At 43.5% G+C, this 27,217-nt stretch overlaps 1 protein-coding gene across 2 annotated transcripts in view; it reads right to left on the bottom strand.

Moving 5' to 3' along the window:
• FGF9 (fibroblast growth factor 9) overlaps positions 1–27,217 on the bottom strand; it is an 84,655-nt gene that overhangs the window by 2,403 nt on the left and 55,035 nt on the right. For both annotated transcript variants that reach the window (XM_080375407.1, XM_080375406.1), the window contains one exon: positions 1–27,217. This exon is cut by the window's left edge and continues 2,403 nt beyond it. In XM_080375407.1, the coding sequence (XP_080231533.1) occupies positions 26,972–27,217 (246 nt within the window). In that variant the 3' untranslated portion in view covers positions 1–26,971.

Below are 27,217 nucleotides of genomic sequence, written 5' to 3'. Positions count from 1 at the left end.
TATTTCTTTTATTTTTCTCCCTTTCTTTCTAATCATGAATGTATGTGCTATACAATTAGGCTGTATTCAATATCAAAGGCCCTGCAGAGTGGAGAATGCTTTCCGAAAGGCTTATGAGTCCCTTTTGAAAAGGACCCTGTGGTGTGGTTGCCTGCAGTAGTGAAGATTGGATTCAGTGACCTTAGAGGTCCCGTCTGGCCCTATCTATTCCTTTCTCCCTCCATACAGCTTCATTCTGGGGTATTTTATTTTTAAATAGAAAGTCTTAAGACGTTTTTGTGCAACATTAAAAAGCTGCTGAACATTCTAGGAGACCACAGATTATGATCTAATTTGTGAAGTGGACTTCAAAATATGCGTATCCCATCATCTGATCCACAAAACCAACTTGGCTAATTGCAGCCCTTCAGCAGCAGCAGCAGAGCACTATGACACAGTGAGAACATTAAAAGGTATCTTCTTGCGTAATAAAATGATGTGCTAAAGCCAGGGAGAATTGGGAGACAACAGTGCTGTGAGGATGAGGATGCAGTTAAGCATGACTTCACTTCTCTAGTACTTATCGCAGCAATGCCATAATGCATGCTAACTCAGAAACTTCAGCAAAACTAAACCAAACTACCTCTTCGAGGTTCTGGTTTCATATGACTGCTTTTGATAAAACTCTCTAGAACTTCAGGGTCTGAACACAGCTAATCCCATTCTAACTAAGGTTTTTACTGGCTGAAACTCACCATATAAATATAATGTTTGGTTACATGTTACTGTAGCATTCTGCAGTAAAAATAATTTTTTGGAAATAAATTAAACAAAACAAACCCCATGAGTCTAAATTATTAATGGTTTATGCTGGTACAACTGCTGAAAGCAGTACAATTAATCCAATTTTCAGCATTGTATGGTGTGAAGTAAAGCATGTATTCTAAGCTGTTAAATCCTTTTTAGCAGTATAAAAATTAAACTTAAGCAAATTTTCTTTTGTGCCACCTCAATGTAGAATGTTTACTTTAAATTAAAGCACCTAAACTCAACATTGGAGGGTTTTTGATATGTAACTTATTTCTAGTAAATTTATAATGGCTGTTACTTTTCATATGTAGCATGTGGAACTTGTTAATTAAAAGCTACTTCCTTGTGTTAGGTCTTGATCACGTTCCAGCATCTCATACTTAATGTGCTATTAAAATCACTCTTTGACAGCCCAGACCGCTGAACACAATCAACTCCCAGTTGCTTTGCACTTTGGAGGTTTTCCGTGGGTTAAAAGTCAGGCGGGACTGTCGTGATTGTCCCAGCTGGGTGAACATCTACCCCCAGGCTCCACATACCGGGGAGGCATCAAGTCCAGGGCTGTTGCCTCACCAAAATTAAATTTTGAGTAGTTAGGAGCAGGCAGATAGCACACACACGTTAGCCACACTTACCTGATGGCTCACTGATTTTACTCAGGGACTCCTAAAGGAAGAACTGCAGATACTGAACTCAGACCTCAAAGCTTTAGGAGAAAAGGGTATTATTTTACCAGCTATGGAGAAAAGCTTTGGGGAAACAGGCTACAGAGAAGTGCAGTTCTCTCACCTTCCTCCATTAGTAGCTTGGGAACATTTATCTTTTGGCACCTGCAGTGCTTACTGGCATCATCTTGGTTCCCTCTGCCTACGTGTAGGTCCCCAGTGACTGCTGCTCCTTGGGAGAGACAGGGACTCTTTGGTCAGAGTGCCCTGTCCTTGGCAATTCAGATTCAAGTCCTGACTACATAAACCAGTGGAGAAGACTCAGCATCAAATCTAGCCAGGTTCTCAAGATGCCTCTGCTCCATCACTGCCTTTCCAGCACTCACTGAGGCTTTTGCTCTTTTTGTATCTTTTCCTTTCAGCTATCCCAAGGCTCTGCCAGAGGCAGAGATGAAGTCAGGCTCAGATATTAGCATGGCCAGGACAAGTGTATGGCATTCCCAGACCATGCCAGAGCAGCCTGGACACCTAGAGGAAGTCCCTACATAAAGCTTACTACAGAATTTACCCCAATGGTTCCTCAATCAAGAGAAATACCTTTCTAGGGAGACCACACACAGTGTTTTAAGGTTTCTAGTCTTGATTTAAAGCATTCAGGTGGTGCATTCTACTACATCTCCTTCATGAGCCTTCCCAATGATATAATTGCCCATGCCATTAAGATGTTCATTGTGTATGTGTTGTTCTAGCAGGTTTCATCTTTTCATTTGTTAATTCTGCAAACTTAATTATGGTTTTTAGCATATTTTTCTACATGGCTTCCTTGCCATTTGAAAAAGGAAAATGCTGATTCTTCCACTTCTCACTTACCCTTGCAGATTTCCTGCTTGGTCCTCTCTGTTGACCCTCAGTTATTCCCCCTTTACCATCCTAACCAGTTTTCCCCCTCTCCTTTTTCACTGCAAACCCAGTGCTCAGGACACTTATGCACAGTGCTCCCACCCTCAGGTCCCATCTTGATCTTACAGCTACTACCAGTGGCGCGGTGAGTGCCCGATGTGTGGACATCTGAAAAACAACTTTCCAGCCCTGTCTCATACAGCTGCTCCAGCCTGCATGGTCTAGTTATTCCTTGGGCTGGAGAAATGTGGTTATGACTCTGCAACCTGGGCTGAGCGCCCTCGGAAATCCTGAAAACTAGGTTTGGTTTCTGCTCCTGTGCTACTTAATATAAAACTATAAAATAGTGAAACAGAAATTCAGGTCTTTCTTTCAAATCTCTTCCTGCACAGTTAAATAGCTTCGTCTCTAAAGAAAGAAATGCTGCATGAAATCTTCTTTAATTAACTCAGACTTGGAGGTAATCTCAAATCATACCAAGGATGGAATTAAAGACTCTTTGCCCTTGCAATTTGTGGAGAGGGGGTCGATCAGCATCTGCCATCTGCTGATGTGCCTCCATCCCTCACTCCTGCCTTCCCTCGCTTTCTAGCAGTTCAGCTTTGCTTAGCCAGGCACTCACAGAGCTGGAATACTGGCAGTACCTGGCGCAGCCAGACACATTTTGTGGAAGCCAGGCTCTGCACACAGTGGTCCTCAGGAACCAGTGCCCACCAGCCTCTGCACAGCTCTGAAGGGACTCTGCTGAAATGAACTTTTCTGAGGCAAACCCGTGGGTGAGTGCTAAAGGTCAGGATGCTGGCAGGGAGAATATATAGCAAAGCATAAAGGAGCTTTTCTGAGGAAGTGCTCTTGGATAAATATACTTAGTTCTGAGGAAACGCCAGAGTAGGCAGCAAGGGGATTGCAAGCCATCCCATTAACCAGGGAAGAGGCAGCAGCCACACGCCTGCCTCCTGACCTGCCCTGGGCCAGCAGCACCCAGCAGGGCCACCTGGGTGGAAGGGCATCCAGCTGCACAGCCCTCATCACCCAAGGATAAAAACTATTAGGAGAGCTTGAAAGTGCCACTGGGGTCATCGGCGATGTGCTAACAAGTGAGGTCCCAGCATGGACTCGGTTTCCTCTAGCCACTTAGCAAGTGTCATCAGATAGCAATGATATTTGCACACTACTGAGCTGGCTGCATCCAAACCCTCCTCCCAGTGCCCGGGGGTGGGGGGGCTTCCTGCCACCCAAAATCTCTATTTAAAAAAGGAAAGTAGTTACCAAGATGTATTACACATGGCAGGTTAAGATTAAGACTATCATTTTTACCAAACAAATAGCCATGCATTCCTAAAGGTCAATAAACTGGCAAAGGAAAACGTACAGCTAGTCATAAAGAAGCTTTTCTGTGAAAGTGTTCTTGGATAAATAAACATGAGTTCTTGTAAACACTGTGTACTCTCCAGATGTAAATATTCAGAAGGTGTGCTCAAAAAGCTTGAGATGGTTTCAGCTAAGCATTTTATTAATAGGAGATGGTGAATTTCTGGTGAGATATTAAGTACAACTTAATGTGAAAAAGTGTTTGTTTGCCTAACAAGACTTACTGCTTACACCAAGCTGCGTCCAAGATTTTGATAAGAGTTTTCAGAACAGTAAAAGATACTTTGGATGTTAGCAAACACCTTGTGCAATATAGTGAGATTAGATATGAAGAAGGTCGCAGGATGCAGGCTGGGACGGAGAATGGGGCAGGGGGCAGTTTACAGAGTTCAAACAGGGGTAGGACAGGACAGGTTTGCTTCTGCAATATTGCTTTGTATCATTAGAAAATTATAGGGTAATTTTCTGCTTTTTCCTTTTGAATTTGAGCTTTACACAAGCCTGCGAGTTGTTTGAGCCCAGGATTTATACTTGCTGTGTGAAAGGTGGAAAATCTGTTCTGAAGACAGTAACCCTGCTGGGCTAGGAGGGCAAGGCGAGGTGTTGTTCCAGTTCAGGAGCACACCTGAGGGGACAGGTTTAAAAACTCCGGGCTGCTCTGACAGTGCAGAGGAGGTCTGGGGCATCACTGGAGAGCACCAGCCCCTGCCATCGAAGCAGCTGCCTCTTGAGGCCTGGCACCCTCGCCATGGCCCCATGGGGAGTTTCAGGAGGTGACACTGCCCTGTGGGCAGCAGGGCAGTCCAACCTTATTAAACCAGCAGTTGTTTTCCTAATTTGTCCTCACAGTCTTAATTACTGTTGCTCTAAGCACACCACCACCCTCCTTCCAAGAAAACTGGACAGAAAGCACCTGCTGGGGTTAGGCGGTTCACCTCCCTCCTGGTCTGGGAATACTCCTACTGTATGGTTTCTGGCTTTTTTTTCCCCCTAGAATGACTCCAAAACCTCTAAGCAGCAAGACTTCTGCCCCCACCTCCATCTGCCAGCCTGGTGCTAGTGGTTGGGAGAGCACACTGCCCTTCTCCGCTCCATCCCCCCCCCCCCCCTTCAGAAGCTGGGATTGCCCATCCTGTGTGCTCTCAACTCAAAAATGGGAGTTTTCTTTGCATCTCGATGGAGACAGTGGAAAAATAACTGTATGCAAATCAGCATAAGATACACATCATACATAATACCTGTGCAGTCTGGGGCCCAAACACAGGGTGGATATAAACAGTGCAGAAATGCACTACAGAACCTTGCCATGCGAATAACGCTGACATCCGTGTATGGCCTTGCATCATGTCTCCTTCTCCAACAGGGTGAATCTGGCACACAGGGCACCAGGCTCACCCTGGGACCTGGAGCCTACTTTTCCCCTCTGAGCAGCACACAGTGGTTCCCAGCAAAGGCACTGCCAAAGGGCTGAGTCTCAGAGGGGTGGGTTTGGGGAGATGTGAGCCTCTGGGGAGAGTCCAGCTGTGCATAAAGCCCTTTAAGGGGGCTGGATCAGGTGTCATGCAGCAACATACCCTAAAGCGACTGCTGAAATGCCTCTGACCCCTCTGTTTTGGCTCCCTTTGTAGCTCATGCACAAGTCTTCTAGTGATAAGAAATAAAGAGGCTGTTATCCTGCACCGTAGAAAGCTCTGACAAAAGACCAACACAGCATGTAACCCAGCCCCAAGGACAGCCCAGAGCAAGGCTCTGAAGATGAGGGTCCCACTGGTGCTCTCAGAGCCCACTCTCTGGTTTGGCTCCTGCTGGCACTGAGCTCCAGCTCCACCATGGCCCTGCTGCTCCTGAGCAGCAGCTCCCAACCTGCTCCCATCTCAGGCCCCTTGTGTCCATCTTTGTCCTGCCTGAGTATCTGAACGTACCCTCACAACACTTATCCCCACACCCCTGCCAGGGCAGAGCCAAATGGCAGCAGCCTCCCCGCAGAGCCTCCAGGCGCTGGGTGCTGTGCTGCTGTGGGCACTGCACCCCATGCACATCGATGCCCAGCTGGGTGCTGCTCCTGCTGCTTGTTAAGTGAGGGGTTCTTCATTGCTTCTCTCTTTATTTGCTGAAAAATAGGGAAAGAGGAAACCAGCACTATCAGTCACACTATGCAGAGTTTTGCAATCTTGTTTCAGAGCACAGGAATTTCCTCCAAACACTCTCCCACGCAGAGGAGTCCAGGAGCAGATGCAGAAAGTGTGCCTGTGGGAAACGAGGCTGAGCCAGCCACCTTGCACAGCACCCCGAGGTCCCCATCATGAATGCCATCTCTGGCATCATCTTCTCAGACACAAGAACCCACCCCACATGACATGTGTCTGTCAGCAAGGCCAGGGGTCCCTGCACACAGCTCTGAAGTCCTCAGCCATCAGCCCTGTTTGGTGCTGCAGCAGACCTGGGGTGACTCTGGGATACCCAAAGCTGCTGAAAAGGGCTCACACTTCCCAGGAAAGGTCTAAAAACATCTTCCATTCCTACAGTGTAGGCCACATCTCCTTTGCAACCTTGGAGGATGAAGTAGGAGGAAAACTTGATAGACATGAGGTCAGCTTGCTTTCCTTCTTGCCATGTACAAGAGTGACTTTTCACATTTTTAAATCCATTTTTATACTAACCAGAATGGAGATTATTTCCTTACTGCTTCTCTACTGTAAGAAAAACTCATCTCCTTTCTTCTTTTTAGTCAAAGACCAAAAGTATTCACCAAAATCTAAGAAGAAACTCACTATACTCTCGGATAGAAATGTGTCTTTACCTTATGAACCATCATGCTGCTAGGGGTCCCTCCTCAAGGTAGGATGAATGTGATACTTTCCCAGTTGTTTCCATCTTTGTTTCCAAGGTGAGAGGACTCCATCCTCAAGGCAGGCTCAGTATAGCAAACTGTGGAAATATGGAAAACTCTAGCTAGATCTGGCTATTCAACAGATTTGCACAAGTCCTCTTTTGCTCACAAGTTCACATTGGAGTTGAAATAAATTCTCCCTCTCTCTTTTCCGAGATTAAAGCTGAATTTAGGGAAAGCCTAAAGCAAAAGAGTAAAATGGAAGTTGCAGAGGCGCAGAAAGTGCACTCCTTACAAAGAGCAGCAAAAGCTGGAGAGAAAAGCCGATCATTTCTGAAAGTCAGATAGCCTTCACATACTGGTTATATGTTTGATCCCTTTTTAGATAGCTGCCTCCATCCAGCTCATAGTTGTTCACAGCCTACCTGAACACGGTCCTCCCCCTCAATTTGAGGGACTTCCCATTTCTTCCTCCCCAGCACGGTTACATGACCTTTCAGCAACAGAATGAGCTGCCTTCCTCTATCTCTTTGCAGATAGAAACCACTGGAGATATCATCCGTCAACTCTCCCCTCCCCTCCTCTTCCTTGCAAAGCTTGCAGAGGCTGCCATCTCCATCCTTTTCTCCAAAGCAGGGCTGTTCTCCAGAAAGGGTCTCCATCTCACTTCAGGCATGCCCTGGAGGTACCTGCCTGAAGCACACTGAACTGCACCTCACTTTGAAGCCTGACATAGCCTAAAGCAGGCAGCGTGAGCCACCTATTTTTTCCCCTGGATCATATATTGGTAAACTCCAGACATCCCTTATTATACTACTTCCAATCATAGCATTCAAGATTTTTTAGTTTATTGAATGCTGCCACAAATCCTTTATATACTGTGGCATAAGAGGCAGTTTTTGGCTCATTCCTCACTTCTTTATGTTTAGAGCAGAGACACAAAGGAAAGGGAGGGTGGAGTAATCTTGACACTGTCTATTTAAAGGCAGTGATGGCTGCGTGCAAACCAAAGCGCACAGCAATGGGAATTACATGGCTGGAGAAAACAGTTGGATGGGTGTCTTCTGTGACAACCTTTTTCCTAATGCATAGCGAAGGAAAAGAGGTGCAGAATTCTCACATCATGCAAACTACAACAATTGTTGAGAATGTACTAATGAGAATTAAATGCTGGTAGGTGCTCTCAGATGTCATCTGAGAAACTGAAGTGGTGAGTACCAGAAATAGGTGGCCAGCTGTCTCTGGTCATATTCTTCATACAAGAATGCTAACAGTTCCCCCTCCTATACTCCCAGGGACAAACTCTGCCATGGTGTAAATCCATGCAAGCCTCCAGCTTCTCCAGGACTGCACAGCTGTAAAAGGAATCTCACAGTTTTATTAAAGGCTGAGAAAAAAACACTTGGCACTGTTGCCGGCTGTCAGCTACCACCTTTCTGGGAAGTGCTAGCGGTCCAGCCTGGCTTGCAGCATCTCACCCCCCACGGCAGGCTCAGCACATTCAGCACATCAGGAAGGCAGTATTCTAATTGGCTACAGTATGGGCAAAAATGCCCTGCACAGGGAAAAAACCAGATGGGTGCCAGGCATGCTGAGTTTGATCAGACAGGTTACTCGTGGCTGCATTACTCTCTGTGCTTGCTCTCTCCCTGGGTGGTGCAGCCTTCTCCATGCTGCACTGCAGCTCTGCTGTGCTTTGCTGCTGCATGGGGAAACAGATCCAGGTCAGGCAGAGCGCAGACCCCGCTGCTGCCTTCTCCGCAACACCCAGCGCAGTGGACAGAGCTGCCTCGAGGTGTGCATCCTGGGGACCTGCACCCACACGGATGTGAGAAAGTCATTTCCAAAAGCCCCATCGTCCTCTGTGATGACGGTGCCAGCTCAACTCTCACTGTGACAGACCACATATTTAATTTTGGAAATTAATATGCTCTGATTGAAGTCTGAACACCACTCCTTGTTACAGACTTAAAAGTGTCTCCACAATAATTGTATCTCTGGTTTGAAAATTCCCTGACTGGAATATTTTCTGCCAGTAGCCCGGTCCCAGCCCTCCTCTGTGTACAAAAGATAGAAGGATAATCTTCTAATTCTACTTTATGGTTAATAATTACTGGGAAAAATCACCCTTCGTCTCCTGTAGTTTCATCGATTATTTCTGCTTCACCCCCCAATTTGCTGTCTATGAATATCCCCTTTTCCCTCCTCTGTTCTTTAGTACCCAACATTTTTGTGACATAAGTAGCCAAACTTCAGTGTCCTACACGTTTCCATTGGGAAGAGAATGACGCAAACAAGGATTTCTTTTGTTTTCTGCTGCAATCCTGTTTATTTAAAGACTACACATAAAGCCCTGCTGCCCTAAACCCAGCAGGACTCAAACCTCAGGAGATGGTTTCTTTGCTCACTGACCCAGTGACTGTCCCATCTCCCAGGGCACTCCAAAGCCTGTCTTGCCCGGACCCTCAAAGGCTTCCCAGCTGACCCACAGCCCTCTTCCCACCCACTCCCCTCCAGTTTCCACCATTACACAGGTTGGCCCAACACTGGCTTCTCTGGGCAGCCCTCTCCTACCACCCCAACAGGGACATTAAGCCTCTTTGGTGGCTCCCAGTGCTTTGGCAATCTGTAAGGCAAAAGCCACTTTGTTCTCATGTTAAGTTTGAATTGTACCTTGCTACACCCACCAGGAGGAATGAGGCTTCTCCCAGGTTATCAATTTTAAAAATAATGTCTAACTTGTATTGTTCACCTCTGTTTTCCTGATGGATCTCGGGTGCTTTTACTGAAGCTCTAATGAAGTTCTCAATACGTCAGTATTTATGGCAAAGGGAACAGCGTTACCACAGCTGGGTACAGCTCAGCACACTGGATGCTGTATCAGATCTCCTGGAGTCAATCTGAAATTTTTAAAGGCAATGAAGGAAGCTTGTACTGGGCAAGCTGTCCACAAGAAGCAGAAACCTTTTCTTCAATAAAAACCTCTAACAATCAGGAATTGGTGAAGATGTTGCCAAGATGTTCTTTTGAAGGTGGAAATTGCTGCCTCCTAGAATTAAATTACACAAAGCTGGACAAAGAAAGATAGCAAACCGCATGCCAGACGAACTGCCACTCAGCTAATACATTACTTTCTAAATATAAAACCAACCTACTGCTTACAATGACAGCTCAGCACATAAGCAAGAAGGGAATTATGTACAACACCATACTGAGCTGAGGCTGCAGAAGCACATTCTCATCTTAGTTTCCTTTCTGTAATTCTTTATGAGAGAGTGCTGGGGAGGTAGGGGAAAGTGTGTCCAAAGAAGAGGAACAGCAGCACAGAGGTTGCTCAGCTGAGCCCCTTTTAGCCACAGGGGTTATTCAAAGCCACAGCTGGCACTGGTGGCAGAGGGATTTCTATCCTATTTCCCCCCAGGACGATTTCTTGCCTTGTTCATTTATGTAGGTCTTAGAAACACTTTGAAAAAAATGCCTGTAAGCTGCTGCAGTAGCTTCTGACATGCTTGGCCATGAAGGCAACCCTGGGCTCTGCCCAAAGTTACCCTGAAACCCGTTTGTGGAGAAAAGCATGATATAAAATGCTTAGATGTTTATGCCCTTCTTCATCCCGCTCGGCTCATTCAGCACTGCAGATAACCTTCTTCAGTCTTAACCAATGTCAAGTACAGGACACCCTGCAGATTGACAGTTTCTCATTTTATTCCAATTCCCTAGACTCATGCAGCGGGAGTAAGACAGTGAGAAGAAGAAATCAGCAGATATTTTTTTTTACTTTTATTTCTGTAGCCTTTATTTCTCATCTGGCCAGCCCCACTAGAATGCTATGCCTACACTGGGCTTCTCTTTCCTTTTCAAATTATAGTAAAATCAGTTCACTTGTGTATGAAGTTATTTTTAGATCTAGTTAAAAAAATAAAAATCCATCTGTAACGCTTTTCTATAGTTGAATTTTCTAAAAAATACAGCTTTCTGAAAGACCATGATTCGTAAAACTGAAGCTTATGTACAAAATTCTATTGATTACCTAAAAACTTACGGAATTACATGCACTTTTGTTTGAAATTTAAAGCAAAAATTCAGATCTTGGGAAACTTTGAAGATCTCCTATCGGCATTAAGTATGTTGATGCAAAATTAAATCCTTTTCCTTTAGGGGAGAAAATTGTCTCACTTTGGACAGCAGTTCATGAACTACTAGGTTTTACCCTCATGCTGCTTCAGCAGCATCATACTTTCTCCTCCAGGCTTCAGCTCTCAATACATTTTCAAGGCTGCACTCTGAAAGTCTGAGGACTAGAATTGTGGTCAGTCATTAGCTCCAGTAGCTGTTGTGGCAGCTAAAGTTGGGTTAAACCGAGAACAGGAGCTGAGAGCATTGAGGGAGCTGGGAGCAGCCCTACTTTAAAGTGTATGCTCTTAACTAAGGAAGGTAATACTTTAAAATAGATTTTACATGGTGCTGAATTTTAGCATTACAAATATTAATAGTTTAAACCGCTAAGTTCTGAATGTTCCTGTTTGTCCTCTGTTGTGTCCCTATGCTAGCCCAGCACAGAACCATCGGTTACTGGGAACCTGGAGGAAGCCAAACATGGAAGCGCTTTATGCCTGCACCTCCGTGAGCATTTGCACAGGCAGGTTCTGCCTGCAACAGGGTCTCACTGAAGCCGCTTAGGTTTGGAGAGAGTGGAAACACAGCAGCTTTCTGAATATTCATCTCTCTAAAGTCCAGGAAATTGTTGACACCTGACACAACTTAACATGGCAAAAACATTGAGAAATTCCTTTTATTAGTTCAATATCTCCCGCATTTTGAGGCTCAGCATTGCCTAACCTGTCCAGCGTAGAAATATTTTGGTACATCAGGTTAGATAACTTTCAGGATTAGTTCTGACAGAGCAGAAATGCAAAATCTGCAGCACTGACTTTGTAGAACCTTTTCTAGTGAACAAAACTGAAAAAAACCGAGTTTGGTTTCATGGGTCCTTTCAGCAGCTGGATCGCCAGCCAGTGAAAGTGCTTTGTATTAATTTCAAACGCCTGCATCATGATTCGAACCTGTTCTTATGCCAAGTGGTTTCCACTAAGTTAACAAACAGAAGTATTCAGCCCGGTGCTGGAAATCTATTCACATTCCAGAGGACTTGAGTAGATGGGCACTGGGTTGTCATTCAGATACTCTGTCTAGCAAAACAACGTTCCCAGCTTACTTACACAGAGCAAAAGTGTTCTAGGAATTTGCATGTGTGGTGTTCTTAGAAACAGAGACCTGCGGCCACTTCTCCTGAAAGCATAAGCAAGCCTTGCTGGTGGCTTGGGGACAGATACTCTGGGGGGAACATTTGCATTGGAAAGGTCAAACAGGTAGGGGGTGAATAGCTTCAGCAAAGCCGTAGGGCTTCTCTGACCCTGGGGGGTATCTCACAGTGTTGTTAGCACTGGATGCAGGGTGATTCATACCAGGAGGCAGGGGCGACTCACATCCCAGATGTCTGTCTTTCTGTCTGTCTAGCTGGAGGCTGTAGGTGAACGTGGGGTGGGTGGGGAGGTAAAACTTGACGGTCCGATACACAAAATACCATAGCTATGCTAACTATAACTAGAAAGATACTGTCAAATGGAAAATACAAATAGACTATAAATATTCTGAAAATATCAAGAGAAAATATAAACAGAAGGCAAACTCAATATGAAGCTGGAAGGAATGAACTCTTTACAGCACTGAGCCCTTCGTGTAACTCAGATTCCAAACAAGCAGGTATTGGCTCCCTGCATTTCCTTTTTGCGACTAAGATGGCACTCAGGCAGGACACACCAGACACACTGCTGCACATTCAGATACATATTCAGATGGTTCCCACTGGAGCGTAGCTGTTCGGCCTGTGAGGGGGAAATGCCACCTCCTGTTTCCTCCAGTTTTAAAATAATGTTGCATCAGACAGTAAATCGCAGATTCGCTCTTTCTGGTCTGCCGTAATAAGAATGACAAAGCAACTCAACACTTTGTGACTCAGTCCTTTAGACCTCCTTGTGGGTTGCGGCAACTCCCAAAATTCCCCTTTGAATTTCTCCATCTTGTTTTGCCCCCTGTGGAAGAAAAAGGTATGCAAAGAGAGAGCAGCATACGCGGTCTTCCACGAGCACAGACTCCAGTCCTACTGAAAATGTCTAACTTAGGTATTGCCCAAATGTTACATATCCAAAATATATTTTCCACACAGGACTTTCCTCTTGAAATGTCTAGCTGAGCTGAAGTTTTGTCACTGAAGATTTTGTTTACTGTTGTTCTTCCACTGCTGGTAAATGAGGACTCCTGTGCCTGTGAGATGGAGTCTTTTCATTTTAGAGGGTTTAAAATATCAAAGTATCCAGTAAGAAATAATCCTAGTTGTCGCAAAATGTCCTAAGAAGATTTTTTTTCCCCCACATCTGTGGTACGTGTTTTCAGTTCTAGTGTGTCAAGTTCAAAAAAAATACACACCAGTTTGAAATACCAGTGACATTTGCGTGTATTTATAATTAAATTATTTCATAGAGTAACTTGCATAGCTTCCCTCTTTTTAGATGCAAAAACGAGAAGCTCAGACCCTGCTGAAGCCAACAGCAAAGTTCTGATTGGCACAAACAGCAACAGGCGCTCACCCGTAATCTATATCATAAAACCATAATTGGCCGTCTCCATTAGGACTAAAGTAAGAGGAATGTTGTAGGTCAGGATGAAGGTGTATTTGCAGCCTGCATAGTTTCTGCACACATTAATAGTCCTTCATGAGTATTATGTTCACATTTTTCAGAATGTATTTGTGGTATTTTATTTGCTAAAGCCTGGTCGGGTGGTCACTGCTGTCTGAGACAGAAAATGATGACAGTCCCCGGCCTAACCAACACAACTAAACAGTGGCTGAGCTCACTTAGGTTTCTTGATAAGCTGTGCCCCGTTGGTCAGCTGGGAGCAGTGCTGCCCATTGAGTATCTTTTTCTAGCTGTCTTAGGACATCAGGAATGAGACAGGAGAAAAAACTCTTTGGGAGGGATGAGAAATGATGAAAATGCACAGTACCTACAGCAGCAGGACTGTACAGTTTGCTTAATTTGTCTCTTTTTCTGTCCCAGCAGGAGAGGAAGCTGAGTTTACAGAACAGCAACTACCTAACAGCAGGGAATGCATTTAGCCAAATCCCGACTCACGCTGCTGGTCTTTCCTGGGGTCAGGGGCTCCACTTTTGCATACTTACTGCAGCAGCAGTCAAAGAAAATCAAACCTGGCACATTAGACAAGAGGCAGTTATGCATGGCAGCTGTCATAATGTTTGACTTTCAGGGCCGAATAATCCGCTTCGGTAGGGTTTTTTTGGTGGCAAAAAGAAGGGCAGCAAAGGGTGCCCTGGGCAGGAGCTGAGTTGAAGCCCATCTCCAAGCCTGTGGGACCCTTCCCAGTGCCCCTGAGATGCCCCAGCTGCATCTCCACCACAGGAGCTGCTGCCTCTGCCTCTGTGCTCCTCCAGCCCCTAGGCAGGGCTGGTCCAGGGGGACTGGGTGTTGAGGACCCCGTTGTGTGCTGGCTCAAGCCTCAGGCTTCCCTGCATACCAATGAGCCTGTTTCACACAGGCAGGCTCTGTGAGCAGCAGCATTGCCCACCTCGGTGCCACATGTCCAGGGCTTACAGCTACTGCCTCCCCACTAGCTGCAAGGTGGAGTGAGTGAGTTTGTGTAGCAATAAAGCAATAAATATCACATGAAGGGAAATTATGTTTTGATCTATTTCTTGTACTTTGCTTTTCAGCTACCTTTTCATGCAATTCAAACAGGTCAGTCCAAAAACTGGCAGTTCAAATACCATGGTAAAACCAAGGCATGAGAGACAAAATGGGAGAAATTCCCCTGGTCTATTTTCCACGGTAGAGTATGGACCTTTTTCAACTGCTTCTCCTCAAATATGTGTTGTCATGAACACAAATTAAAACAAGCCTGCTAGCTACAGATTAATTAACATTCCAAATGCATGGGTTTTGTTTTCAGAGAAAGGATTTTGCTACTGAAGGTCACTTTGCTCTGAAGGAGCCAGGAAGAATGCATTCTGCTGCACCACACTCTGCAGCAAGTGCAGAGATTTAGTCCCATCAACCAAGCACTTCTAGCAGATCTCCACCTTTTGATATGCTTAAGTAACTGGACACGTTGCTCTAATCTAACACATTAAAGCAAGGACAAGGAAGAGGGTGTGAGTTCAATAATTGCATCTCATGGTATGAAAGGGACTTGGCTCATTGGAGCTCCATTATTTTTAATAACGGAGGTGGGCGATGTCTGCAACATGTAAAAAATGGGAAACACTGTATCCAGTTTTGCACCACATGCATACAGTTTCAAAGGGATAGCAAGAAACCAGAGATGGTCTACAATGGAGAGTTACCAAGACAGTTACAACGAATGGCCTGCAAAGGCAGATAAGCATCCTATAGCTACCTGAAATACAGGAATAATGAGACCTGAGCCAAGACTGGAGCAGAAAATAAATCAAGAAGTCAAGGGGCTTCCAAGGCTGCATTAATAAAACAGCTACTTAGTGAGCTAAAGTAGAAGGGTCTGAACGGCAGTGGTTCTGCTGCTTCAGCTCACTAAGTAGCTATTCATTTTACTGTTTGCTGTTTAAGACAATTTTCCAATGACAGAGACTTCAGGAGCAAGTGAGATGTTTTTTATGGATCTTACAAGAGTTTCAGTGCTGAATGCTCAATTAAAAAAAAAAAAAAAAAGGAAAAAAATTAAAGCTAGAACCTTGAAAGGACAATAAATCTTCCCAGCCATTCTTTGTTTCAATATCACAGTTTGGGGTGAATATTTTTAGATTTATTTTGTTTAGCTTTGGAAATCAAATATTCTGCTGTGGTTTTGCTAAGCATGCAATTTTTTTGTGTTTTCATTAAGCATATTGTCATACAGGCTGTGTGGTTGCAAATTTAAACAGCTGCCTCCCAAAATTACAACATGCATTCAGGTATTGGCTCATCAGCTGCTGTTCCAGTCCCCTTGCAATGTGCAGGTTATTTCCAAAACACCTGTATAACTCATTAGTCACAAAGTGGGAACTACCTGTGTGTTTTCAATTTTTTTGGAGATGGCCCCATCCATGTCTTCCCAGAACCAATGGCTGGTGCCATCCTTCCTCCACAAAGTAAAATGGAGCAGGCAATTGCATGTGGTTCCCTGTGATTTTCAAAGCAATTCAGGACCAAGTTCTGCTCAAAGTCTCATAGTCTGATATATTTAAGATTGCTGTCAAAACATACATACGTCCTCTAATAGAGATCAGGGGCCCTTCAGCTCTGCTGCCACACAAAGAGCCATAGCCTATTCAGGCAGGGTGACAATCTGCTCTTTTCAAACGTATTCATGCAGGGCAGTTTGGTGGCTGCACTGGGACTTCGCTTCCCCAGAACAGCTGCAGGTGAGCTGCTAAAATAGTGCCAGTTCAGCCAAGCTGTGTAGAAGACACTGAGCCAATCTCAGTTTTCCAGTTTGATTTATATTGCTGTTACCTCAGCAGAGTGAGTGTGTGTGTTTCCACCAGTTTAAATGTCAGACTCTTGGCCCAGGCTTTCTTTGGGTGTTGGGGAAAGGGAAGAAGAAGGTTCTTGTGCATCTCAACAGGAGCTGTTCCGTGTGGATGAGCAACATCTTTGCTCATGTCAGAGAACACACACCTTTTAGCCAAGGCAGGAACAGCAGCATGAAGCTTCATGGTCAGAGCATGAGCAGCAACATAAGGTTCAATAGATGAAGAACTGCCTGCTCTTACGAGACATGAACAGAGGTAGCGAGTACTACAAGATCAATGTAAGCTGTAGCTCCTGATGAGGAAATGATACCAGAAAATGCAGGGGTTTAGCTAAGGTCTAACAGTTTCTTTGTTTGCTTTGGGCAGGACATTCGATTTAAGAAAGGTGAACTCATTGTCTACATCTTCTATAAAAGATAACAGGTGGCAAGCTCTGTGCTTCTGATATTTCCCAGCCTTGTAACAAACACTTTGGAGAAGGACAGGTGAAAGCAGAAGCATTTTGCTTCCAAGCTCAGTAGCAGGTTACCACTCCAGGTGGTAGGACACTGCTGTACTTGATGGTCAGTGTTTGAAGAGATTATAAAGGGACTCTTTCTGCACTTTCGGGAGGCAGAAGTAAAACAAAGTGCCAGCTTTCTTCCTTAGCCTCACATCTCCTGCCTTTTTCCTAGAAGAACCACACTGCAATGGATTTCCATTAGTCTTTAAAGGCCCTAATTTAGGCATTAGCCTTATGGACATGATTAAAGCCCTGTCCACCATAATTAACTGCAGATACAAATTGTCATTCAAGAATGGAAAGGAGAAGAGGCAGAGAAAGTTCATGGAAAGCTGCTATTTAGATGCTTTTTAGTAGGAAGGGTAAAACACAAAGAAAAGAGGAAAAAACTTGTTGATTCAGGGACATGCCTGATAGCTTCTAAAAATAACACTGGGACATAAATTTTCCCATTTATCTTAATCAAATCTTAACCTTAGGAGACACCCCTACTTTTAAACTGGATGTCAATTCTGAAATCCGGGGACCTTTTGCTGAGAGAGAGCTGGAGGAACTGATGCCAGCATTGAAATGGCTTTGGTCCTGCCCACCAGATCCACTGCTTGAGTGCATGGAGGCTGGGACAGCTGGTCCTTGGTTCCTCTGAAGCAGAGGGCCACAGCATCCCTCCTGGACCAGCCCTTACCCTCAGCATCCCAGGAGCAATGAGACAAGGCCAGGGTGAGTGCCCCATGGAGTGCTGTGCACCCTGCCTGCTGCTGCCCATAGAGACAAGCAGCAGGTCCCGGGGACAGCAGTGGTGGGAGAAGCCTGAGGTTACCCAGATGTCCTGCTTCAGATACTTGGGTTTTGGTTCAGGCCAATCTAGAACTAACCGTAATTTATTTTCATGTTATTTTCACCCTAAGTGATGTCCACAATGTTGGTTTTATACTATGCATTTATTTCTACAGCAGGCTATAGCTCAAATAATACACCCTAATGGGCTGCTGCAGACCAAGCAGTGAATGAGCATGACACTAGCAAGAGGAACACCTCTACAAAAAACATTGATTTGTGTCTGTGACGAGCAGCATTATGGAAGAAAGGAAAACTTCAAGGCTATCCTACCTTCTCTCACTATTAAGCCTGATTGCTTAGTTGCATCAGTTACACTGATCGCGCAGGTTTACAGTTTCCTCCAAGCCAGAGCTTAGCTCTAAACTCATTTATGTGAAGATGAAGTAAGAGCAAACTGTCCACACCTTCAGCAGCTGCCTAGGATCACTTGGGGATTTTGCAAAGAAGGGGCACAGACGTCCCCTGATGCCAGGCATTGCCTCTGCTCAGCAGACACCTTAGTTGTCATCACCACAACCCCGCACACACCCCAGCAGACCAAACCCTGCGGCATCTGCTCATGTCAACTGTGGGGCTGTCACAGCCCTCAATATGTGGAAGAAGGGCCCCCTAAGCGCTGCAAATCAAGTCCTCCTCCGTGGTCTGAATCTTTTCAGTGCCACCTGAACTATGGAACTAACCCTTGAGGTGGGTCACTCATTAAAGGTGTGCAATGCACCTTCTTCTGAAGTTGCTAAGAAGCTCCAGTTACTTTAATTACAGCTCATGATAGCTGGGACGTGAAGAACAGCAGGTGTGCTTGGGGGAAAAGGGGCAGCAGACAGGCAAAGCAGGGAGAAGAAACAAACATTTGTATTTCTTTGTTATGTATGTCTCTGCCCCTGCTTCCAGCCTGTGCTAATCTTCCCCTGGCAAACACAGGATCTTCATGGTACCCCTTCTTAGATGCATCTTGTCTTCTCCACTTCTCTCTTTGCCACCTCCCTCTCCACTCCACAGGGACCTGTGGGGCGGACAAGCGTCCCAGCCTGACCAAGCGAGCATTTATGCTTTTTATCCCGGTGGAGGTTCAGCCCTGCAGCTGGGCAACAGGCAGCCGAGGGGAAGGTTTAATGGGCATCTGCAGCAGGTGGGCAGTAAGCACTTTTACTGTGCATTAGAGGCTCCACATACCCATGTAACGGCTGAATATGGTCTCCAAGACTACATTTCTATGAACAAATCACATTTTCCATCAAGAAAGAAATGGGCATTCAGCTGCACATTGCTTCATGAGCTCTGGAACAGTTACCTGACTATTATCACAACTGAAACTATGACTACAAGTAACATGGCTTTCAACTCAATATTTCAGCTCAAGAGTATCTTGGCTGATATTTAATTGGTTGTTTCAGTAATGCAAGAGAGGAGCTGGAAATAAACTGGTTTGCAGGTACTCTCAAGCCTGTTGTTCATCTAGATTATTTTTTTTTTAACATATCACAGCCACCAAGTTTATCTGCCAAAGAGAGCTACTGACAACTGGGACAAGAACTTTGCCCTTTTTCCATGATGCTGCCGCAGGAGAGTAGGGATCCTCCTGGAATGGAGTATCCTACCTTAATCTAACCAAGCAGGCCTGTGGTCTTAAAGAGAAGGAAGGCTACAAGATCCTTCTAGCCACCCTTGGGAGAAGATGCAGTGTACCTGTGTGTGCATATACCAATACAAAGACAGCCCAGGAGAAAAACACCAGTCTGCTCAGAACAGCCTTCTGGCATACACCAGCGGTGCAGGTTTCAGATAGATAATAAGGCCATAAAAATAGAAATATCAAGTGCATGGAATATGGGCCAAGGTGGGAAAGATAAGAGGTACAAATTCTACTGAAGCCAAGTATGAATTCCTTCACGTGGTCCTGGAACTAGGAAGGTGGTCTCTTCCTGAGGAAACTCCTGAGGAAACAACAACCTGGTTGGAAGAGGGTTTTTTTTATTAAAAGGAAAAGAACTAATACAGCAGAACAGGTGATACAGGAGGCCATTTGGGAGGGGTTTCCATGCACATTGAGGAGGTCAAAAGGAATGCTTTCCTCTGAAAGACAGACAGCGAGGTGGACTGCTGCCAGTGAGGAAAATATCCTTACTGGAACTGGAAATGTACAGTAAACCAAGAGACAGCATCTTCCTTGCTATACCAAGCAGCAGCCTGGCAGGCACGTTGTTACGGAGGCTGAAACAAGCAGGAGACATTTGGCTTGGAAAACAGCTGGCTGGTCTCAAGAAATTGGAATTGTCAGTGGCCACAGCAGCAAGAACATCTCCTAGCAGAGCATTCAAGGAGTTCATTGTACATGAACTTCACAGACATTGAAGAATCTGCTAGGATGCAGATAATATCACTTGGGAAATAATGGGACATTACAGAAGCCCCAAAAGACAGTTAAGAGTATGGAAATCTCTTAAGAGGAATCTTAGCATGATCAAGCTTGCATTAGCTCTCCTTCAAGCCCACTTGAGATGAGGGGTAACAACATGTAGTTTTCTTTTCCTTCACTGTTTCTTCCAATTTTTTTTCCTGGACAAAGATTGCCTTAATTAAAAATGAGGGTACATTGGACCCAATCACAATTATAAAATACAGGTTTCATTGACAGTATCTGCCTCAACACCCAAATACCACAGAATGGAATTAGGAAGATTAAGTTGATAGGAGGAAGCAGCTAAAAAAAACCCAACAACCTGGCTGGAAGAGGGTTTTTTTTTATTAAAAGGAAAAGAACTAATACAGCAGAGCAGGTGATACAGGAGGCCATTTGGGAGGGGTTTCCATGCACATTGAGGAGGTCAAAAGGAATGTTTTCCTCTGAAAGACAGTGAGGTGGACTGCTGCCAGTGAGGAAAATATCCTTACTGGAACTGGAAATGTGCACGTGACTTTGGTTCTTCAGAGAACAATTCAGGTCTTATAACGGAAGCGATGGACAACCAAACTTTGCATCTTTAACACACATGTCAAATCATTACGATTAAATGAGTTGCAAACATGGAGTAATACAAAGCTGCTGATGAAGAGATTTCAAGTTAATAAGGTGATGTCTTCAATGGACTTCAGACGCTAACTGATCTTAATGGATAATAAAAAAGGGCTTACACAGAACACTGTGGAAGGAGAAGTGGAAATGGGTATGCCACATCTGTATAAAATTATATTGTATATGAAACAACCTTCTAATGTTCCTATTAGGAACACAGGAGAGATAAAGACCCAAACCATCCTGAAAAGGAAGACAGGAGCACCGATTCCATCTGGAGTCAAATCAAAAAATGCCTCAAGGGTGAGAATGCACAGAGGATCATTAGCAGCAAGTCTTCTGCTTCCCTGGAATGAAGATAAGGCAGGACACGCAGTCTTACCATGCAGGTTCTTTGTGAAGGTTTGTGAAACTACAGTCCATGAAAAAAAAGACTGATTGTGGCAGGAAGAAGAGAAAATTAAAAATAAGGGTCCTAGCTGAGAACTTACTATCTTGCCTGCCATAAAATAAGAGGTCCAGAAAGAGAAAATTGCCCTAACCAAAGAAGGCAGAGGTAAACAATTTGGCTGTAACTAAGCCAATGTGTGTAGGACATTCATAACAAGCAGAAAGGTTTCTAAAAAGCAATAGAAACTATATTTCACAAGAAATATAAAAGAAGTATGCATTCAAGAGCACAGCTGTGAGGGAATATTTCAAGACACTGTTTCAGTGTTTACATTTACTCTCTCAACAAGGGTAGAAATAATAATTTTAACTAAAGCTACACTTTGCAGGGGGAAGGGGGAGTTGTCAATAAAATGAATGAGTTACAACATTACAGAAATGCTCTTTTCACCTAGACTTACTGCCTCCAACAGTAAGATATACATAAATCCAGGCCCTCTGGACATGGAAAAAAAAAATCTACAGGGCATATTTTGCATATCACTATAATTTGATGGTCTGTGATTTCTCAAGAAAACAGAAATGTGAGAAACATGTTGACAGTTCAGTCTAATTCCAGAATTCTTTTGACTATGTTGTAGTTGCTACTTGTGAGTACTGCACATAAAAATAACTTCCCTCGACCTAAATAAAAAAGGAATTATTTCTTCTTTTTATTTTTTTTTTGTATGAGGTGAAACTCCTCTGCATCACTAAGCAATATGGAGCTAAAATTTACTTTATACACTGATCTCAATGACAGGGTATTTGTGAGCGTGTTTTCAAGAGACAGATCCAGGTTTAATAAAGCCAGCAGGACTTGGTGATCATTTGAAAAGATGTCTCCTGTGATAACAACAATGTACAATGTGTTAAGGCACAAATAATGTTGTAGACCCCTGTGTAATAGCTACAATAAGATGAGGTCATCCTATGGACTATACCAGCTACTCTGAGCACAACCACAGCATGTTAGTAATGCATCTGATCCTCTGTCTGAACTCAGGATCACATGGCGACTTTCCTGCCCCAAGGTTCAGACCAGAATAACTGAAAAATTATACAAAGACAGCTGGACTTCAGAAATAATGAATGAAAAATAAAAGAGTCTTTTCCAATACCATCAGGTAGAAGAAAATGGACACAAGCTACTAAAGTTATATAATCATTGGGGGGAAAGACAAAAAGACTGAGTTTTATAAACTCCTTTGCAGGTGGAACTTGATTATTATTCTCATTTCAAATTTCCTAAACATCAAGAAACATTTTCTGCCTTCAAACCTCAGACAACTGAACTGACAAGACACCTTGCACAATAGCATCTTTGTTTGTCATCACTAATTCTCTTTCTCTTCCTTGATGGATAAATTTTATAAATCGTAAATTTAAGCTGCTAATTAGCCATGTCCTGCTCACTTCACCATGCCAAACTGCTCAGCAACAAACTCTCGGGCAGGCTGGTCCAGCCTTTTGACAAGACAAAATGAGGTTATACTACTGGTACTTCTTTGCCAGATGGCAAAACCACCTTGTAGTGGTATGGTAAGGTGAAAGATAGCACCAGGCCAGGACAGAACAGACCTGTGAACAACCCATGGAGAGCTCTAACACTTTAAGAACAGACATGAAAGTCTGGAAAACAGAAGTGTTCTTATTTCTAGTCTCACATCAGCAAACGATATGCTGTGTGCAAAAGAAAATTGAGGACGTTGTTGTTGGTTACTTCTCCCAGATTCCCTACCTACAAATACGGCTGCCTACACATACACAGCTACATGAGCAGGGGCTGCATTTCCAAGATTTCATCAAAATTTCAAAGAATTTGGAACCTTGCCATTTCTGCAAAACAAACTGCAGTTGTCAGGTGCCTGGCCATATCCCTCTCTCCATGTTGGCTAATGTACCCCACAGGCACCTCGCGAGAATTCACTGGCTGGGACAGGACTTCGCATGAAAAGGTATTAAGCATGGCTCACAGCCCATCTATTTCTACTCCTATAATCTTGGGAAACAGAACTAGAACTTACATTTGCTTCTTTACTTGGTACAAGAGTATGCACAGCAGAGCATAAGCTAAGAAGATGACGCAAGGGACTGAAAGACATGCTGCAGGTGCATCTTGTCTTACCTCTTGCCATATTCTGTCTCCAAAGAAACTTAAGAGGCTGCCTTGGAAGCAGTCTCCTCAAATCCCTCCTACTTGTGTTTATTAAACACACATTTCTCTTCTTCAGGGGGACAAGAACAATGCTGATGTTTTACACCAGAGAGTCCCATCTCCAGCCTCCACATATTGCACTCAGTCATTTATGAAAGACATCTTTTTTTCCTTCCAGTTGGTAGGCAGTTTAAGTTCTGCACTGATCAGTGACAATTTAAGACAATTTTCCTCTGATTTTTCTCTTTCCACTCTCTGTACTGCCCAGCTCTGCTAGGTTTCATCCACCCCAGTTAAGTTTGGGAGCACTGCCTGCCTCATTACTAGCTGCAGCTGAAAACCAGCCCATACAATAATAACATTGCTCTCGTCTCCAATATTTTTTTGCCTATGCTGCTTGCCCAGACATATCTCCTTTGGGTGAAATGCTAATGCAATTCTTGCCAAAAAGATATCCCCCAGCTTTTTTCCAATTTAGCAAAAAGACATAGAAAATATTGATGGTTTTCCTCTTCCTGGAACTTTCTCAATCCCTTTCTAGGAAAAAGAAAGGACATCTTTTTGCAATCCCATTATTACATAGGTGCATGGTTATAAGAAAATGCTCTGAAGGGACATCAAGCAAATAATACCAATTTTCAAAATTCTATAGCAATGTATTTATACAAATTACAGAATTCTGTATGTATTTACACACCATTACAGAATATAAAGTAAATAACACCAATTGTTCTTTTGTTTTTCCCTCAGATTTTTCTTCAAGGGAATTTTAGTGCTCAGGAAAGGTGCCAGATGGGGCTAGCACTAGAAAATGAAGACTTCTGTTTGCCCGCAGCGCAGGAGAAGCAGCCCTGCAAGGCCACTCCGCCCCCCGTCATTTCAGCTCTCCCCAGCCCCATTTTATCAGGGTCATGTAAGGAGCAGGAGGGCACCCATAGCCCTTCACGCCTTGCCAAAGGAGCTAAGCAGCACCCAGGTGACAGTGGGTTTGCCCACCCCCCACCAGAAAACCAACAGAAATAACTCATTTTACAGAAGCGACTGAACAGAATCTGTCGTTCGCTACCCGAAACAGGTTGAATCTGACCCAGTGACCCTGCAGGGAGCGGCAAACTGCCCACTCCCAGACCATCCAGCCTCGCGATAATGCCTACGTTAAATTTCATGTTTCTGTATTTACATAAAGTCAGTATTTACACACCATTACGGGTTATTCGAGTAAATCAGTTACAGTTTATTTATATGGACTGCCATAAACTCATAACATATTTCTTGGGTTTAATCCTTTCTTTAGAAAAATACAAATAAAAAAAAATAAATTAAATAAAATGTGTTAACTAGTAGTAATGATTTGCCTATGACTAAAAATCCAAGTCGATTTAACATTAAGACTCAAACCGTGGCCTACTATTGTGGCCTCAACTCGTAGTATTTTTAACCTTTGCAATTAATTTCTCGGTGTATGTCAGATTGCTGAAAAAGCTGAGAGTTGTACCCTTCCTCGCAGTAGGATTGATCTGTTTAACCCTGAGCAATGAACCCTAGCCCTCCCTAGAAGCTCGCTTTCCTCTCCCGCAGTCCGGCACAGCTTCGTATCGCCCAGATAAATGATTCGGCACCTGCTTGTCCTGCAGCAGCCAAACTGCCCGCAGGTCTCAGCAGTTCCAAAGGGTTAAAAACAAACTAGTGGGCTGCAGTCGAGGGCTGTAAATTCCCAGGCAATAACAGTCCCTAGACAAGCATGTCTAACTGTATCTCTCAAATCAATTAATGTAACTTATGTATCTTTTTCATTCATAAACAATTATAATAAAATGCCACAGCTTATTTATTATCACTGGTATCGCTGGTTGAGGCATGGCCCCTGCTACCTGCTCAAGAACAGAAAGGTCACATTCATTCAGGACACCAAGCCAGAGGTTATTCCAGAACAGAATTACATTTCAAATAATATATATCACATGGACAAGAGTACCTTAGAGCAAAAATTACTTGATTACGAATAGGCTACAGACTTATAGGTATAGCTCCTCCAAAGTACATCTGTGCTTAGCCTCCATGCCTCTGTGGACAGCCAAGGGTGTCAGGACCAGCCATGCTCCTGACAGATCCAATGGCAACAGTCACACTCAACTTAATGGCATTGGATTCAAATCCTAAGGGATACAACAACTACAAAATTCATTTGTCATATGGACCTTATGTGATTTTTTCTTTTGTTTGGGTTTTTTTTTTCCCTTCAGGGTGCTGGGGAAAAAAATGCCTCTTCCTAAGGGTTAAATCTGAAATAGTAACTGCTAATCAGCATGTTTGTGTGCTTAACATAAAATGCTACAATCCTTTAAATATTACATACTGTCAGCTCACTTACGGTTCATGAATATTTGAATGTACTTCAGGAAAAAAAAACAAACCCAAGTCTAATACTGTCCCCCTCATTGTCGTTATTGATAGATTTATTAGTTTCACTTTGCAAGTTTTACTTTAGGAAGGGTGCTAATATCATGTATCATGACAGTTCACACTGAAAGCAATTTTCCATAAAAGATATTACAATGACCCCTATGGAACTTGTATAATTTCATAGTAGATAGTCTAGTGCACAAATAAACATGTTTACAAGAGTGATCCTGTTAACCTGGTTCTTGCCCTCTGAAACCGTTATGTGCTAATTGTGGAATCTTAAAATTAGTACAATTGTTGATATTACTTATGTTGTTTCTGGCATTCTGCTTTAGAAAAAAAAAAAAAGAAAAAAAAGCATATTTATCATTTAGCTTTGGTATAAACTGCAATAGGTTTTAACAAGTAGAATATATTCCAACCCCTATATTTTCCACAGCTGTGAAGTTTACAATGATGTAGGAAGTCACTTTATCAGAGAGGAAATATTACAGACACATAAAAAAAGGTAAGACCCAGTTTTCTCTTTAATCCTCTGGGGGTAAGCTATGAAACAAGCAGTCAGAAGAGTGAGGACTCAGTGTCATGAGTGTGTGCATACTTGTACAATAATACGGGCACAAAAGAGATTGTCGCCTTTAGTACATGAGGGTCACTAGAATTTATTATTATTGTCTTTTTATTGTTGGTTTGTTTTTGTTGTTTTTTTTTTTTTTATCCATGCACCTTTATATTTACTTGCATGAATTTACCACAGGTTCATAGTGGCCTTTGCCATTTTAATGCTTACAGAGCCTAAAGCTTCCAAAATGCCTATCTGGCCTGTACATATTTCATTAAAAATAAACTCTATATAATAAATAAATATATAAAATAAATAAAATGTTGCCTTTGGAATTTCTATAAATAAATTTAACTTTTTATTTTTATTTTTTTACTAAGAGGTCTTTGCTTTAAACTCAGTGGGGTGAGACCCAGAGAGCGATTAACTGAAAAGTCTCTTGTTTAAGTAAGACTGCACCCTCCATGCCTTTGTAAATGCAGCGTACACTTGAGCAGGCCACCAGCCAAAAATCCTGATGAATCAAAGTATGGCAGCTATGCTGATATATGATGAAGTACAACTGATCAAAAATTTAAAAGCGTGTCTATTCCCCAGCATGCATCAGGCCTTCCTCCTCCACCTCCCCTTGGCTCCTCTCTCTCGCGCTCTCACTCCCATTCATCCTCTCTCCCTCTCTCCCTCTCTCTCTCTCACTCACTCTCTCGCGCTCCCTCTCGTACTAAATCAAGCGAGTGGGCATAGGCTCTCCTCCAGGAGGACAAACCTTTAAGTGCAGAACAAAATCAGCATGTTCCATCCAAGCCTCCATCATACATTATGCATGCGACAAAGTTTGGCAACAGTGGAGCTGATGTGATGACACAGCTAATCAATAAGAACCCACCGCATGAAACCTTTATAGTGGTTACTTTTTAAGGGCTCAAGTGAAGGAATTGTCTTTGTCAACTTTGGCTTAAAATATCCTTATATAGTTCCGGTACTTTCTCAGGGTCCACTGGTCTAGGTAAAAAATGTGTAAATTTTTGATGCCGTTTAGTCCTAGTCCCTTCTCTTGGAGTCCCATCTTTATTTAACGCAACGTAGTATCGTCTTCCAGTGTCCACGTGTTTATATAGATTTGATGAATATGTGTTATACCAGTTTTCTTCAAACTGCTCTCTGAATACACACTCCTGGGTTAATTTTTC

The sequence above is a fragment of the Falco punctatus genome (genome assembly GCF_963210335.1).
Source record: "Falco punctatus genome assembly, chromosome: 2".
Taxonomy (NCBI): Eukaryota; Metazoa; Chordata; class Aves; order Falconiformes; family Falconidae; genus Falco; species Falco punctatus.
This window is presented reverse-complemented; position numbering and strand designations above follow the sequence as displayed.